At 46.8% G+C, this 18,198-nt stretch overlaps 1 protein-coding gene across 1 annotated transcript in view; it reads right to left on the bottom strand.

Annotated features, from left to right (window-relative positions):
- The window catches only part of CSMD2 (CUB and Sushi multiple domains 2), a 571,607-nt gene that overhangs the window by 503,454 nt on the left and 49,955 nt on the right, over window positions 1-18,198 (bottom strand). The window contains exon 2 of the mRNA XM_087858682.1: window positions 7,337-7,553. Within this exon, the coding sequence (XP_087714808.1) occupies window positions 7,337-7,553 (217 nt within the window). The remainder of the gene's footprint in view (window positions 1-7,336; window positions 7,554-18,198) is intronic.

Genomic DNA, 18,198 nt, shown 5'->3' with positions numbered 1-18,198 from the left:
CAGTTGAGTGAAATCTGCAACCAGCTCCGAATGACTTCAAAGGCATTCCACCCTAGGCAGACGACAGAATGCGTATTGCCAGTAATTGAGGGAACGAGTTGTAGTGTTTCCCATAACTTGAGCCCAAATGTCTAAATTAAGGGATGCTTAGCTGTGCTTAACTGGTGCAGTCATCACAGCGCCCTCTAAACCCTCTGATACACAGTGAGGCTGTTCATTAGCGGCGTCTCCGCCGATGACGTTTGCTCATGTTTCATTAGAAATCTTCATCCCACATTAAACTGCAATGCGATAGGATGTTTGCCAGCACGGAAAGGCCATCTAATGGTGCCAAAGCAGAGATGTGGGGATTGTTTCAGTAATTCATCCGGGCAGAGCTGACACTGCATTATCTGGAAGGCTCGTTGTTCTTTTCTTGCTAATTTCCAAACTCCTACAGGCTCCGCGGCTTTCAAGACCAGCTTCTACGCTCGCTTCCCACCCTGATCCATTATGAGAAGAATCTGATCAGCTTCTATTGTAAATTTAATTTCAAGCAGCCAGACGCTGCCTTCTGGCACCCTGGGATGTTGCTGCTTGTGAATAGCTCTAGATGGAATGTGAGATGCTTTCAAGAAGATGGCTCTGAACTCCTGGTACAGAAAGGGAGTCGCTGGGAGATGAATGACATCTGCATAGAGAACGAGCCGTGCTCAGTGTGTCTACCGGCACCTCTTCATTAACGATGCCAGGTGCAGCTGCCGGCACAGAGCAACGCCAAGAGCTCCCCATTCTGCAGGGGAGGAAACTGAGGCTCAGGTGGGTTGACTCACTTGTCCAAGGTCACTGACCTACAAGTAGGATTAGAACCTAAGTAGGTCCGATGCCAAAGGCTTTAACCCCTCCATCACCCACATCAGGATTTCTCAACCTCAGTACCACTGGCACGTGTCCTGGGGGCAGTCCTGGGCATGGTCAGATGTCTAGCAGCACCCCTGGCCTTGACCCACTAGACGCCACAGCCGTTCTCCGGCTGTGATGACCAAAAATGTCTCCAGACCTTGCCATATATCCCCTGGGCATTGAGAATCATTGCTCTGCCACGGGACTTCTACATTTATTGGGGAGGGGTTTCTTTTTGCTTAATTGTGTTTTCTGATTTACGTCTCCAAATATACAAGTAATTCCTTTCGTTTATATCTTATCACAATTCAAAGTGGTTTACACACATTATTTAACTTAATCCTCACCAACCAACCTATGAAGCAGACAGATATTGATATACCCACTACATAGATGGGGATACTGAGGCTAAGAGACGAAGTGACTGGCGGCTGCCGAGCGGCTAAGGAACAGCTAGAACTTAAGCTCACATCGTCCACCAGCAAGAGGTATATTTCACTGCGTGGCTCTGCCACAGCAAAACGTGATACAAGGCCTGACTTTCAGCCTCAAGGAGCTTCCTAACCAGTTAGGAAGCTTGTCGCTCATTACACAACCCGTGAGCAAGCAGCGGGAGAAAGGTAAGTTTAAAGGGGGCTGGCTATTGAGGTGGGGAGGTGACTCCTCAGCCTTGTGCTAGAATGCACCCACCAAGCGAGAAAGATCGGTGTTGGAGTACGAGGAGAAGAAAGGAGAATTGCATTCAAAATGCAGACAGCAGAACGGCAAAAGCTGAGCCTGTGGGACAATAAACACAGCAAGCCACGGGCTATACGGGCAGAGAGAAACCTGCTGCAGACTTCCCGGTGGTCCTGCCCCTCTGCTGGGGGGCCCCACCCACAGTGAGTGACTCCCCTGAGCCCCAGTCCTTCTTCAGGGTGTCCTGCCCCTCTGCTGGGGGGCCCACCCACAGTGAGTGACTCCCCTGAGCCCCAGTCCTTCTTCAGGGTGTCCTGCCCCTCTGCTGGGGGCCCCACCCACAGTGAGTGACTCCCCTGAGCCCCAGTCCTTCTTCAGGGTCCGTGCTCCACACCTGCGCTCCTGTGATCTAAAGTCTCTAGATACAGTATGAGGACAGACACGGAGGCCTCTAGAACAGTCTGAGTTCCTAGGTCTGGGAGCAGAGGGGCGGGGAAGGATGCAGCACCGTTGCTGGAGCACTAAGGGCTCTGTAGCAGGGGGCTCCCACACGACCACCCTGGAAGATGGGCAAGATGGGTAGTGTGACTTCCATTCCCAAGAAGCCAAACCTTGCACAGGTCACCGTGTTAATAAACGTAGAAACGACCTGGGTATAATTCTAGGCCTACCCTCATGGTACTCTACTGTTTCACAGGAAAACAACGTGAGAAGACGTGACCGTCCTGTTCCGCTAGACGAATAAAGACAAACGTCCGGGGGCGCCTGGGTGGCACAGCGGTTAGGCGTCTGCCTTCGGCTCAGGGCGTGATCCCGGCGTTATGGGATCGAGCCCCACATCAGGCTCCTCCGCTATGAGCCTGCTTCTTCCTCTCCCACTCCCCCTGCTTGTGTTCCCTCTCTCGCTGGCTGTCTCTATCTCTGTCAAATAAATAAATAAAATCTTTAAAAAAAAAAAAAAAAAGACAAACGTCCGTACAGAGAAGACCCTGGTATGCCGTGAGAACACCTTTCCCTGGAGACCGGAATTCCTGACACACTGATCTCGCTTGTTTTCTGCTTCTAAGCCAGACACTGTGGAGTCATCCTCCACCTCTTTCTTTTTATTTTCACTCCCCAGTCCCTGTAAATCCACCCTTAACTTCAGGGACAATGCCTTTCTGTTAATATCATACAAAGCCACGCCATCTTCTCTCTTATTGGTCAAGCTCCAGCTACCAATGTCTCCTGCCTGGCCTGGCAGTCACCAGTCTGACCCCTAATCCAGTGCATTTTCCCCACGGCAGCTAAACTGTGCCAAAATCCTCTGCTTAAAACCTTCATTCGAAAGGCATCTAGCACTCATCTCTAGCTAACATCATACTTAACAGCGAAAAGACTGAATGTTTTAAGATCAAGAGCGAAACCAGGACGTCCAGTTTTATCACTTCTATTCAAGACTGTACTGGAGAGCCTAAATAAATAAATGGAAGACATCTCGATTGGAAAGGAAAAACTAAAACAAAAACATTTATTCACAGATAATTTTAAAAAAAATACATTAGAAGTATTAATCACAACTTCAGCAAGGTCACAGGACATAAGACCAATGTATAAAAACCAACTATATTTCTATATATTAGCAGTGAATAATCCAAAAATAAAATAAAGTAAAAAATGATTCTATTCACAGTAGCATCAAAAAGAATAAAAATCCTAAGAGAAACTTCCAGTCCAAGATGGAGAGCCAAGCCAGCATGTTAAACCGCCCTTCACCCTGAGCCCCTAAGTTCTCATGGAAATAGTCGAAGGTATATTAAAAAGAGCCAATATAAATGTCCACTCTGGGAACTAGGAAAAAAGACAGATACCTACATGCTACAAACACTAAGGAATTTCTACAAGATGCAGGGCCAGTATGACACGATTAAGAAAAAGCCTAGCCATGGGGCGCCTGGGTAGCGCAGTCGTTAAAAGCGTCTGCCTTCGGCTCAGGGCGTGATCCCGGTGTTCCGGGATCGAGTCCCACATCGGGCTCCTCCGCTGGGAGCCTGCTTCTTCCTCTCCCACTCCCCCTGCTTGTGTTCCCTCTCTTCGCTGGCTGTCTCTCTGTCACATAAATAAATAAAAAATCTTTAAAAAAAAAAAAAAGAAAAAGCCTAGCCAGACGAGATGTTGACAGAGAAATACACCTTAAAATGCGTTCTGGGGGCACCTGAGTGGCTCAGTCGATTAAGCGTCTGCCCTCGGCTCACATCATGATCCCAGGGTCCTGGGATTGAGCCCCTCGTCGGGCTCTCTGCTCAGCAGAGAATCTGCTTGTTTCTCTCCCTCTGCCCCCCCACCCTGCTTGTGCTCTCTCCTGTATCTCTCTCTCAAATAAATAAATTTTTTTAAAAATCTTACAAAAAAATCCAATGATACCCTGAGAGATATAACTAAAACAATGGCAGAAATATTAAAAATAGAGGAATTGGGAAAGAGGGGGACCCAATAAATGCAAACCTAAAAAAAAAGAAGGTGGTTTTACCAGCATCAAAGTAGAATTTAAGACCAAACAAACAAACAAAAAAAGAACTGGGGGACTAAAGATAACTTTTATATTGAAAAAATGATAAAATTCACTCTTTATATCTAATGTTTAAACATACTTACATGCTGAAAAGTATAACACCAAAATATATAAAGTAAAAACTTAGAAATAAAAGGATCAATTGCCAAGAACAATAGCGAAAATGTGAAAACATTGCACTGCTTATCCTTGACAAACCTCATTCAGACAGTAAGAAATTAGAAAAATTACATAATGTGAATAACACACATTTTTTCACAAAAAAATTATTTCTTTCAAATATTTGTAGAACACTTATTTAAAAAATGATCTTATACTGTAGGGAAAAAAGTCAGCAAATTCTCCAAAGTGGAAATCATCATCTGATCCCTAATGCAGTACAACCAGATAATAATTTTTTAAGCATAAAAAATATTACTGGAAAATCTGAGGGAAAAAAATCCTAGAGTCAAGGAAGGCACAAAACCACAATTAGAGACTCCTCCTAAAATAACGACCATCCATCAGAATGTATGGGATACGGTCGAAGTTATTCTTAGGGAAAATGTCTCAATGTTTTTGTTATCAAACAAGAAATAATGAAACTAATTCAATTCACGAAATCAGCAAAAGAGCAACATTCGCCCAAGGTAAGAGGGAGAAAAGAATGAATAAAGATAAAAGCAGAAATGAATCCGTTAGATAATAGAGAAAGAACAAAATTGATATCCCTACAGGTGGAATGCTAAAAGGACCAATAAAACAGGCAAACTTCTGACAAGACGAATTGAGTAAAAAGAAAGAAAACACAAACACACAGGAGCAGACGCGAGATAGATCGCTCCCGATACCAGAGAGATGGGGAGACTGTATGATTCTAGGCTGAGACCCCTGACCATCTCCATAAAACGGATGATTTCCTGGACAAACATACAAATAGAAACTGATTCATGAATAAGAACACCTGAGTAGACTAAGAACCACGCAAAAACATGAAAATAATTCACAAGAACCCAGAAGTCCCCACCCAACACACACTTGCTGTCCCCCCATCCATCCTCCAACGAGCTGCGCTCGGAAACCTTCAAGGAGTGCTATTCCACTCTTTCCTGCTATTCAGGCTGTCCCCTGGGGTCATCTCCCCACCCAGTGTCCTCCAAGCCGGGAGCTCCTCTGTCTGCAGGGACCCCAGGAGGCACAGCACTCTTTCTCCTCTGCTAAGCCTGCAGGCCCTCGGTGGTGAAGTGAACGGAAATGAGCAGATGGGGAAGATCACAGAAGGGAGACCCCAAGCAGGGGACCACCGAGTGAAGGCATAAACCCGGGGGGCCTCCTCCTCACACATGGCTGGTTGGCCAGAGTGGGCTGCACTGGGGCCGGGAACACAACCAGGGCCTCCCCTCCCAAGACCCCCTCCCCACCCTTCCAGGCCAGACCAGCCCCCCCACCTCCCATGGGTGTTCTGCATTGCACTCTCACAGTGAGCAAACCCAAGTGGCAGAAAGCAGAGGTCTGACGATATCCGTGTGGACCTCAGAGCAGGGAAAGCTGGAACGGCTCCGGGACGCAGAACCGGAGTCTGCCTCCAGCTGTCCACACCCCAGCGAAGCACCCCATTAGCCTTTCCATCTTTCAACTTCATTCAACATCCATCAAAAGTCTATGCAAGGGCCCCACAGATGGTGTCACTGAGCTCAGGCCCCGGTGGTGAGGACGCACTCCCTTCTAACCTCATCCAGACTCTCCAGTCCCAGTCTCCCCTGTTTTATCTCTAGCTCTGATGTCCTTGAACGCTCAACTCACATATTCACATCCATGCCCACCGCCCCCATTAGCAGGTAGCCCCAAGAAGACAGCGGCTCTGCTGTGCTTGCTACCGCATCCCCTGCACCCAGGCCACTGTCTGGAACATAAGGGGTGTCATGACATAGCTGTGCAGTGAAGAGGACTGCAGTCCCTGTGCCCCCCCAAGTGTCACTGGAGACCTTGTGCACCAAACCTGCCGACTGTCAAGGCAGGATGGATAAGCCCGGCCTTATCCGGGACAAACTACTAGCCAGAGGGGTCCCGGGTGCCCCCACCCTTGCTGCAGGCTTGGCAGCCTCACCTCTGCACTGCCCTAAGAGGGCAGGAAGCAGGAGAAAAGAGGGCTGGCGCTGTCCTGTAATTGTTGTTTGTGACCCTGCTCCAGGAGCCCGCAAGCTAAGGGCACAGAGCACCGTAAACAAAGCCTCGAGAGTTAAAGCACCCGCCAGGGAACGGCTCATTACTGTTCTGCTCATTAGCACCCCGAGCTCCCCAGGGCTTGGCTGGTAAGCCACTAACCCTCTGGCTCCCTAGGGAGCCCAAAGCCTGGCTGGCAGAACCAGACGAGGCTGGCCACGGACCACGGCAGGCCACCAGGTCAACAAAAGCAGAGAGCTAGGACTCTGGGGTCTTGACTTCTGTCCCAGACAGGTCAGCCTGTCTGCATAGGCCGCAGCCTCCCTGCCTGTCTCCATCCTTGACGTGAGCTCTCTCTCTCCCTTGGGCGACAGCTCCGGGGGGCAGGAAAGCCCTCTCCCGAGTTTTCTCTTCCAATGACCAGGATGGGGTCTGAGAGAGTGGGAACTCTGCTCCAAACTCCTTTCTTGGGGGGTGGGGGGCGGTGGAGGCGCAGAGAGAGAGGGAGAATCTCCAGCAGGCTCCACACTTAGCACAGAGCCCAATACAGGGCTCGATCTCCCAACCCCAAGATCATGACCTGAGCTGAAATCAAGAATCAGATGCTTAACCAACTGCGCCACCCAGGCGCCTCTGTCCCCAAATCCTGATTCTATGCCCACAGTCAAGGCCATGCAAATGCAAGGCAAATTCCAACAAGTATTGACGGTTTCCAAGTACAGGATGGAGACATGATCACTACTTGCCTTCAACACATATCTGCTGCGTCCAAGGGGAGAAATTAGATTTCCACACGTGCAAAGAATATACACCAACAGATACACACACACATACAAATCCACGCAAAATCCATTTTAACAGGAAGACTTGAATTTCTCTCAAACTCTTTGTGTCTTCTAACTCCTCTTCCCAAGTACACTACCCATCAGTCCCACCTACCGGCTGCTTCTAAGCTGGAGAAAGGAATTTGGAAACGTAAAGAAAGCAGAGGAATTGAGGACAGAGCCCACAGAGGGCTTTCTTGGCGAGCGGGCTTGGCTCGGGGCCCCCGCTGTTGGCTACGGGGAGGAGGGCAGACAGTACCTGGTGCGCAGGCTCTCTGGCTGGGGCGGGCCATCAAACACCGACAGGACGTCAAAGTCCTCTTCCAGGGCGAAGGACTGGAATACAAGCTGGATTCTGTGCTGGTCCTCTGCGGTGATGGTCCACGTGCAGTTGGCGTAATTGGGGTAGCCATACGGGAACCCTGGGCTCTCAACTGTCCCATTGGGACCTTGCAGTTGGAACGTGCAGTTTTGGCCTGGGAGAGAAAAAGGGAGCAGATCAGTATGGCCAGGAGAACTCCTAGAAGCTTCCAGAGAAACGGGAGCGATGTGAACCCGTGTCTCCACGGGCTTCCTAGGCCACCCCAGGCTTGGCACAGAGGGAGGGAAGGTGGGTGACAGACCAAGCTTGGACTTGCTTGTGCCGTGCACTGAGCAGATGACAAAATGTTCATCCCTGGGCTCGAGCCTCGGAACAACTGGGCGATAAGAAAGAGAGTTGGAACTAGAAGCCACCAGACGGGGCAGAACACAGGCTTCCCCTCTAGAACATCAAATGTCAGAACAATGATTGGCAACCTTCTCCATTTTCCATGCCCTCCTGACTCTGCAGGCCCCTCCTCCAAGCTCACTGTCTCTGCTCTAGCCTGGTGCAGAAAACAAAGCCACAAGGGGGAGTCCCTTGGCCTTGGTCCTGTGTCCCCCTCCCCCATCCAGAACCCATCCAACCTGCCCCACGCTGTCCTCCTTCCCCCAAAGGAGGAACCAACCTCTGCTCCGATCTAAACCTAATGGTCCCATCTGCCCTTGGAATCCCATCCCCGCTCCCCGTCAAGAACCTGACCCCTGTCTCTCTCTTGTGCACGCTACACAAGTCCGATCATTTTTCTCTCCACCGGGGCCTTCCCATTCTAAGTGCGCTCGGGCTCCTTCACCGAGAAAACAATTCCCACTGCACTCCCTCCAGCCTTGTCTCTCTCTTCCCCTTCACTGCCAAATTTCTAGAAAACACAATCTGTCTATACTTTCTGTCTCCATTCCCTTCCTTCCCACTCACTCTCCAGCCCTGTCACTTCTGCCTTCCGGTCTATTGATCCACCCAGGCAGGTGCGCTCAGGTCATGATGGGCAGTGGGTATTTTTCGGTCTTCACTTTAACAGACCTCTGTCTCTGCTGCCATTAAGACTGTTGCTCAGACACACCCTCCTTCTGGAAACACTCCTGCCAGGCCAGAGCAGCTCAGACTTCACCGTGCATGCACAGCACCTGGGTGCCCAGCGGAAATGTGAACTCTGACCTTCTGATGGGACAGCATCCTGTTGGGGCCAGAGGCTGTTCCTCTCACTGGATCTAATGATGCTGTTGCTTGGGGAACCACAGGCTCTCTCCCTCACCACTGCCCTCTCCTTCCGTCCACCCCCTGCTCTTCCTCTGGCCCCTTTCCAGGCTTGGTGTTGGGACCTCTCCTCCTCTCTGTCTGGTCTAAAGGACCTCCCCATTTGCCCACTGACAACCCACAACGTCACAGTGCAGGCTAGACTTCCCTCTGAGCTCCAGCCCCGACATCTCCTTTGGGATGCTCAGGCTTGTGGTGTCCCCCTCCCTCCCTCTCCTCTGACACTTCCTCTCCATCACAACCCCACAGGCAATGTACCGCCCTGTCTCTACCCCCACTCCCGCCCTCCCCGCCCACACCAGTCTCTCTCTTGGACTGCCATAATAACCTCCTAACTGGTCAACCGCATTTAATCTGGTCCTTGCCAACACTGCAGCCCGGGGTGTCTTTTTATCTTTTTTTTAAAGATTTTATTTATTAATTTGATGTAGAGAGACAGCCAGCGAGAGAGGGAACACAAGCAGGGGGAGTGGGAGAGGAAGAAGCAGGCTCCCAGCGGAGGAGCCTGATGTGGGGCTCAATCCCAGAATGCTGGGATCACACCCTGAGCCGAAGGCAGACGCTTAATGACTGCGCAACCCAGGCACCCCTACCGGGGTGTCTTTTTAAAACGGAAATCTGATCAGGTTATTTTCCCTCCCCTCAACCTACACCAAACCTTCCATGATTCTTCATGGCTGTTCAATAAGGAAAAAAATCACTTATAGGCCCGGGAGGGTCTCTGCATCATCTGGCCCTTAGTGACCTCTTAGACCCAGTGTCCACTAGCCTTCTAGTCAAACACTGCCCTCTCCTCTTTTCTACCAGCCATGCTATCTTCCTGCACAACCACAGGACCTTTGCACATTCTCTTTTCCTAGAATACTCTGCCCTACTTTCTGAGCATATTTATCTTTCAGATCTCAGTCCAGTGTCTCTCCTTGACTAGCTCAACCCCTCTATTACATGTTCTCATGACACCATAAGCTCTCCTTGATAGCACTTATCATAGAAGCAAATTTCCATCCTTCCACGTGATTAGTTCATAAGTATCTGTCTCCTTGCCAAGCTGCAAGCTCCATGAGAAGACAGACCATATGTGAGTTTTCCCGTCTCTGAATCCACACCCCAAACTCAGTATCAGGCACATGGTAAATTTTTAATAATTTAATATGTGGCTTCTATTTAGTGAGTGTTTGGTTAGACACTCTTCTAAGAACTTCGTATAGACTGCGTTGTTTAAGCCTCACAAACAGCCCTCACAGATGGATACTATTAATATCCATTTTACAGATGAAAAACTAAGGCAAGAGAAATTGAGGAATGGAGTCCCAACCACACCGTTACTCACAGAAGGGGTTCACACGTGAACGGCCACTTCAGACCCCCCTCCCTCCTTCACTCTGATGCTGATAAATGGACTCAACACTAATTTTTTTTTAAAGCCCACTTAGGGATTAACTGACAAAGGACAGTTAGTCTCTGAAATGACTTCACTATTGAGAACTCTCTTAACACAAAGTATCCCATTAAAGGAGACAAAACTTAAAGTCTTCTGAATAAATGCTAAAGGGGCATTTGATAAAATCGGACGTGTAACCCTGATTAAAATTAGCATTTGGAACTAAGACAAAGATTTCCTTACCATGACACAGCATCCATTTTAGAACAATAACCGACATCATATTTACGGCGAAACACCTGATTGAGCTTAGGAATGAGACAGAAATGCGACTATCACTTGTGAGGTTTCCTGACTTATTGGAAGAGCTAACTCATGCAACACACACGCACACACACGCACACACACACAAAAGGAGCAAGAAAAAACATGGTTTGCAAATGGTATTTTAATATACCCAAAACCCAAAGAAATCAATTATAAAGCTATTAGTACTGATTAAAAAAAAAACTCTGTAACATAGCCAAAAGCAAAATAAGTTTACAAAATCAATACCATTTCCATATGCCAGTGACTGATAAAAATATAAAGAAAAAAGTTCTTTATGATAACTACAACATGCATGCAAGACATAGAAATAAGCTCAGTAAGAAATGAGCAGGCACTGTATGAAAATGCCTTTTCGAGAGGGATTTTAAAAACCTGAATAATTGAAGAGACATAACGTCATCTTGAGCAGGAAGACGAACTACTGAAAGGTTAATTTAGAATATTAACCTTTTGAAAAGTTAATTTATAAGCTTAATGCAATTCTGATCAAAAGCCCAATGACCTGTTTTAAATTTGGTAAAATGATACCTAAGTTTAAGTGGAAAACTAGATGGTCATAGACAATGCATATTTTTTGAAATGGTAGTAAATGCAGTATCCTTCTTCTGCAAGATACTAACCAGAACCACCAAATGAGGCTGATGAAAACAGAGTGGCGGTCCAGGAGCGGACAGGCAGAACGTGAACCAGTGTTGCGGGAACAGTCTTAATACACGTAATAATGGAAATACGTACAAGACAATATTAAAAAACCAATGAGAAAAGAAAAACATTTTTGCACGGTCACCAAATTAACTGGAAAAAGAACCGCTACCTCCCCAACTCACACCATCTACTAAAATAAATTCCAGATGCAGAAAAGAGAACAAAATCAGGCCCCAAAAAAATAATTAGAAAAAATATAGGCAAATAATTATCTGGTTGACTTTTCTGAACACAAAAACTGGAAAATACTACAAACCTGGTAGTTTTATGCAAAAAGTACATATATGTCAAAAATAGAAACAGAAAAGGATAGAAAAATGTTAGGACAAAAGTCATTGCCGTAATATACAAAGAACTGTTGCAAATCAATAGGAAAACAACAAGCACTATCACTGAAAAATCAGACAGGGTCTTGAACAAATTAGTTTACAAAAGAAGACATAAGTGGCCCAGAAACCAGAAAAATATTCAGCCACAATAATAATGAAATAAAGCTTCAAAGGAGCCCCCTAATTCACTTCCCTAAACTTCCCCTCATTGGCACAGGCACCAGATCTACTCATGTTTCTAAAATCTGCCCAGTGATGTCATTGTATTATGTCATTTATTCATTCATTTGTTCGTTCATTCATTCCTCTAGGTTAGACCCGGTGAGGGGCCACGGGGCCCAGATCCTAGACCAGAGATAAGCAAACACACCAATGTGGGCACCGAGTGATGCACAGAGTGCATCTTGAGGTCAGAGCCCACAGGGGCCACACCGTAAAGGCCACCACCATCCGTGTCCCAGACCACCACCGATACCAACATTTACCACCATCCCCAGCATTCCGGGCTGCTGCCTGGGCTCAGAGCGGCGCAGATCTGCCATTTCTAATTCAGAATCTGGATATAAACGGTACTCCTGCTACAGAGAAAGCAGTGAAGGGGCTCACAACAGAGCCCCTGGGAACACTTTCCACGTACGGGGACAAGAAAGGTGATGGAGTAGGGGGCAGGGAGGCAGGCAGAACGGTGGGAGGAGAACCAGAGGGCATTTCCACGCAGGAGAACTTGACTTAATGTATTGAGCACCACAAACAGGCTAAGATGAGGGTCTGGGGCAAGGTCACTCGGTTTAGTGTCTCAGTGGTCCCTCTGGAAGTAGAACGCTGAGAGTGCGAGATTCGTCCTGGTCCCCGCTGCATCCCCAATGCCGACAATTCAGTAAGTGTTGAATGGATACACGAATTTCAGCGAAGGCAGGTGGACAGAGGCCAGATCGTAGTAAGGAAAGGCAAGATGGACTGGTGACAAGGCGGAAGCCCTTATATCTTAAATAATAATTTATACATTTTGCTCATTGGATTTGGAAAATACAGGCAAGGATGAACAAAAAGGAAACATTATAACCGCACCATCCCTGCAGAGGCAACTGCTATTAATATTTTCATTTTTTTCTAGATTTTTCCAGACACGTTTCACACTGTGTAGCTAATACTGTGTGTATATATATATATATATAATACTGTATATATAATGGGTGCTCTTTCTTCAGTAAATTATTCTTGTCTTAAATTACAAGAGGCAAGGTGCATTTGCGACATACATAGATATGCATATATGCAACACAAAGACGTAAAAAGAAAAACCGATCTCCTAGCTCTCTCCTTTCCACCCAATCCAAAGTGACCAGGCAGCTATGTGTCCCTCTCCAACCTTCTCCACTCTCACGCAAACAAATAGACACATTCTGGGAGAATTTTTATTATTTTGTTTAAAAATGAGATCCTACATTAGCTCGCTTCTCTGCAATGTGCTTTCTCACTTAACAAGACGTCAGGGACACCTTCCAGGTCAGCAGATACATATCTAACTTATTTTTTTATGTAAAGGTGTAATATTCCACGGCAAGGATGTATCTCAATTTATTCAACCACTCCCCGGTTGATGGCCGTTCAGGTCATTTCTCGGTTTTCTTTTGCAACAATTCGGTAAACATTATAACACAAGCTGCTCCCCCAAGATATTGAATCGGCTCAATAAACAGCCTTTTAAATGGATACACAACATTCTGGTCTCTGGTTAAACTAGAATTTACTCAACCGTTCTCCCACTGTCAGACATTTCAATTGTTTCTGGATTTTTTTTTTTTTTCTGTTTTAAATAAGACCTGGACATTTTGTAAGGTCTAGTGACAAAAGGAATGCTGGTCAGTGCAGCGGAAAAAATGCCCGTCCACGGCCAGAGAGGCCCAGAACGAATGTTCACTTACGCCACAACCGCATCCAGCTTCGGTTTCGAGGTTGGGGGTGGTGGTATTATCTATATGACGCTGGCTGACCTCGGTGGCAGGCACTGTTAGAGATAGATAGTGCTAGAAGCCTGACTCATTGGGAAGTCTCCCTGAAATCAAATGTTTGTTAGTGAGTTGAGAAAGTTATAACCCAGAGAGCAGCCGCTCCAGACTGAAACGCTAATAGAGAGGGAGTCCGTGCCAAAAGGGCTAAATGTCCTTTCATGCCTATAAAATGCTGAATTTCTTCCAAGAAAAGAGCTACCTGTTCTTCATCCTTTTTGTAATTGCGATTATTTTTTAATTCCAGTAGAGTTAACGTACAGCGTTCTGTTAGTTTCAGGTGCACGCTCTAGTGATTTCAACAATTCTATACGTTACTCTGGGCTCGTCACTGTAAGAGTCCTCTTAATCCCCTTCACCTATTTCCCCCACCCCATCAGTTTGTTCTCTGCATTTAAGAATCTGTCTCTTTTTGTTTGACTCCTTTTTGTTTGTGTTCTTTTTTTTTTTTTAGGTAATAATTACCTGTTTATTTTTTTTATTATAATGGTTTTTTTTATTATGTTAGTCATCATACAGCACATTTGTGTTATTTCTTAAATTCCACATACGCATGAAATCACATGGCATTTGTCTTTCTCTGAGTGGCCATTTCTCTTAGCATAATACATTCAAGCTCCATCCAGCTTGCTGCAAATGGCAAGAGACAACCCTTTTCCATGGCTGAGTAATAGTCCATGTTTATATACACCATATCTTCTTTATCCATTCATCTGTCCATGGACACTTGGGCTGCTTCCATATCTCGGTTATTGTAAGTAATGCTGCAATGAACACAGGGGTGCGTGTATCTTTTTAAATGAGTATTTTCGGATTCTTTGTTCTTCGCTTCTCATGACCAGTGTACTGCCCTATAGACAGGAATGCTCCTATGCACTTTGATCCGAGGGCAACTTGCATTTCTTTCTCTGTCCCCAGGATGGGCTGCCTCCACTCACCCATACTTCTCTCCAGTCAATGCAGCGATCAGACACAGCCAAGACCCATTTCAGCCTCAAGAACAATCCTGGAGAATTAAAGCTTTGGGGTGTTGTTCACGCATTTGTTTTTGGATGATTTCCCAATGAGAGACTTCCCAAAGTGCAGGGTCCTGGGTCAAAGTATGAACGTTTGTGGTGCTCTGCTCTGGATCTCCCAACTACTTTCTAGAAAACCTACTCCAATTCCATTTTCAACAGCCATGCCTACAAATGCCTATCTCAAGCCATCTTCACTCGCACTGTGTGTTCTCTTATTAAAAAGTTTTACCCCTACTTGACAGGTATCCCCCCCCAAAAAAAAGCTATCGTGTTTTATTCAGCTTCTCTTTATAACTCCGATTCAACATTTTTTTTCGACTTTCCTTAATAATTTTAAATCCTCCCTTTGGGAACTATCTGATGAAATCTTGGGCTAATTTTCCACTGCGGTGTTTATTTTTTCTTGTTGATTTACATACTTATGTCCTCTAGGCATCACAGTTACCACATACACGTTTGTCGCTGTTTTGGCCTTTTAATTTAGTGATGTTTGACATACAGAGGTTCCCAAATTTTATGTACTTAAATCTTCCGTAAGTTTCTGTGATTTTCTTACCAACTTGTACTAACTCTTCATAGAATCTAGGTTTTACTTTTTCGTCGTATTTGTTGCAAATATTGTTGTCTACCCAGCTGTGTGATTTTTGCGTTGTTTAGATTTTTCGTGTAGGTTAAAATGTTCACTGTTTTGCAAGCAGCGACACTGACCTGCCTTTTTCTCGGTCATATTTTTCGAAAGACCGCTCTACTGAAGATTGGCTGGCTTCTCATCATCTCCCTCAACATAAAGGCTAAAGTCCTGGCCCTTCAAAGACCTACCTTGAATGGATGCCTGGCTGCCTCTTGACCTCTCCTGTCTCTTGTCCCTTCCTCCCCACGGTCAGCCACGCAGCCTCCAGGCCATTCCTTAAGCCCATCACACACTTACTTTGGGACGCTTCAGTCCAGAAATCTCATCCTTCAAGAGCCCATGTGACCCATTCTCTCACTTCCTTGAGCTCTGGAGTCAAATATCACCTCCTCGGAGCCCACCCTACATAAAATCCAGGCCTCCCTGCTTTCAAACCAGGTGCTTAGCTTCCTGCTTTATTTTTCTCCGTAGCATTTAGCAACCACTGCCGTTGATTCTCCTCCTTATTTTCTGCCCCTCCCATTAGAATGCCATCTCTATGAAAGCAGAAGTGCTATTTTGTTCTCTGCTCTATCTCCAGCTCCCAGACCTATACTGGCACATAGCAGATGCTCCTGGAAGAGTTGCTGGTTGAATGAATGAATTCATGAATATTAATTGCGCACCCAACTCTCTGTGCTTGCGATGCTCGCTCTCCAGTTCCTTCGCCCAGCTGACTACAGGTGCTTTGAGACTCCTTCCCTCCTCCAAACTGCCATCTTGGAACCCTCAGGACAATGGCATGCATGTCCCCTCTACTCGCTAGTCATCCACTGTGAATATCCTTGCCTTCACCAAGGGTGGCTTCTCCGTCAGTAGACTCCTTGAGAGCCTATGCCTATTTTTATCTCTACCACTTAGTTCAGTCCACCACCTAGTTCAGTCCCTGCCCATCGTAGACACTCAGTACCTACTGTGGGGATGAGCGGATGCGTGAAATGAATGAATCTTTTCATAACATTCAGATGACACCTTCCAACTTCATTTGTCTGTGTATTTAGGGTTTATTGGGGAGGTGGCCTAGGAAAAGGTTAAAAGCATGGGTTTGGGAAGCAAAAACCTTGCGTGCAAATTTCCATTTCGCTACTTAATACTTGGTGGGCACTTTATGTAAACCCTTTAAACCTTAGTTTTGATATCTTTAAAATTAATACCCACTTCAAGGATGGCTGTGTAGATTAATGTGATAATACCTGCTAAATTGCTAAATGCTCAGAAAGTACCTAACACCCGATACATGATCAATAAATACCAGCTCATCTATCCATAAAGATGTGTACTTTTCTTTACATAAGGTCCCAGTCACATCTTGTTAAGGTTGTTCCCAGACATTTTATGCACTTCTTCTTGCTCTAGTGAATACCATTTTTCCCATTATTTTATTTTTCTAGCTGGTTTTTACAGACATACAGAAAACCTATTGATTTTTATATATTCATCTCGCATCCAACTGGGTTTCTGAACTCTTATTAATTCCAAAGATTTCTCAGTTGAGTCCCTTGGGTGTTTTAGGTACACAATCATGTTGTCTACAAATAATGATAATTTTGAGGAGATAACTCTTTTGAGAAGTTTGGCAGGAAAATTCAATTCAATTCTGCAAATATTTGTTGACTGATAAGGTCAATTTTGGACAAATTTAGTTGGAGAAGCCAGTGGGACATCCAGACGGAGATGGCCAGAAGGCAATTAGGGCTGTAGACTGGAATTTGGGAGTGTGCTCTGGGCTGAGATATGGATTCGTCGAAGCCATGTAATTAATGAAGCCGCCCTAAGAGGAAACGCAGGGGAAGGCTGCAGATGTGAGGCCGACCATCATGTCCACTGAAGGTGTCTCACCAGCCACGCAGAGAGCCATCTGCACACCTCAAGTCTACAGTGGGACTCTGGCCCAGCTGTAGACATGCCTTCTGGCAGGGGCGCCTTGTCTGGGCAGATGGGGGGAGCAGGGGCCACACAGTGTCTCTGGCCCTCGGCAATCGCCCTTCAGGAGAGGGTCAGAGACCACGCTTATGGAGATGTTGGCACTGAGCCCCGTGCTCGCCCCCTCCCCTGCACACCAAGCTTTGCTCACGCCGAACAGTTCATCATCCACAAACACCCCAGGCCCTTTCAGGCCCTCACAATGCTTGGCCTGGAGTGCCCTTCCCCTGCCCTCTATCCCTAGCTAACTTTACTCCCCGTTCCAGATTCACTTCACTAGCACCTCCTCTGAGGAGTCTTCCCTGGTTTCCTGGGCAGTTTCTCCCTCCCCCTCTCCCTCCCTCCTTCCATCTGTCCTTTCCTCTTTTCCTCCGCCTCTCCCTCCTTGCTCTTCCTTCCCTCCGCCTCTCCCTCCCTCCGTCTGTCCTTTCCTCTCTTCCCTCCCTCCTTCTGTTTGTCCTTTCCTTTTTTCCTCCGCCGCTCCAACAGCCATCCACCAAATTCCAGATCTCCTCTCTTCTCTCCCAGTCTGTGCCTTTCAACAAAACAACAATGGCCTGCTACTCTTGCTTAAACTCCTTCAATGGCTCCCCTGAATAAAGCCCTTCATCCTCAATATGGTGTGCAAGACACCCCCTCCCTGCATGAGCCAGCCCTTGCTCCTCTCCCAGACTTCATCTCTTGCAACTCTTTCCCTTAAATGACACTCTAGTCCAAGCCAGACTCCGTTTCCTTCCTCTGATGCTCCTTGTTCCTTGGCTCACTCTGAGTCTCAAACTCGTTCCCCCTGCCTCTGATTGAAGCATCCTTTCCCCATCCTCTGTGCTGGACAACTCCTATTCATCTTTCAGGTCACAGGTCAAAGCTCACCACCACCACCACCCCCACCCCGGGGAGACCTCAGGGACCGCTAAGGTGAATCATCCTCACCCCAACACGCATCCAAACACACACCCTGCCTCTCCACCATCACACATGGCACACATTCCCCTGCGCGGTGTGGACTCCGTGTTCTGTCACATTCACACCGAGCCCCAGCCCCCACATCGCCTGGACAGCAGGTGCCCAGTAGAGATGTGCATAACGGCTGCACTTTGCACACCCTACTGAACAGCAGACCCAGAGCTCCTCCAGGGCCAT

This window comes from Ursus americanus, chromosome 33, assembly GCF_024610735.1.
Source record: "Ursus americanus isolate L20-20 chromosome 33, mUrsAme1.1.p, whole genome shotgun sequence".
Taxonomy (NCBI): Eukaryota; Metazoa; Chordata; class Mammalia; order Carnivora; family Ursidae; genus Ursus; species Ursus americanus.
The sequence above is the reverse complement of the archived record's forward strand: the minus strand, read 5'-3'. Positions and strand labels throughout refer to the sequence as shown.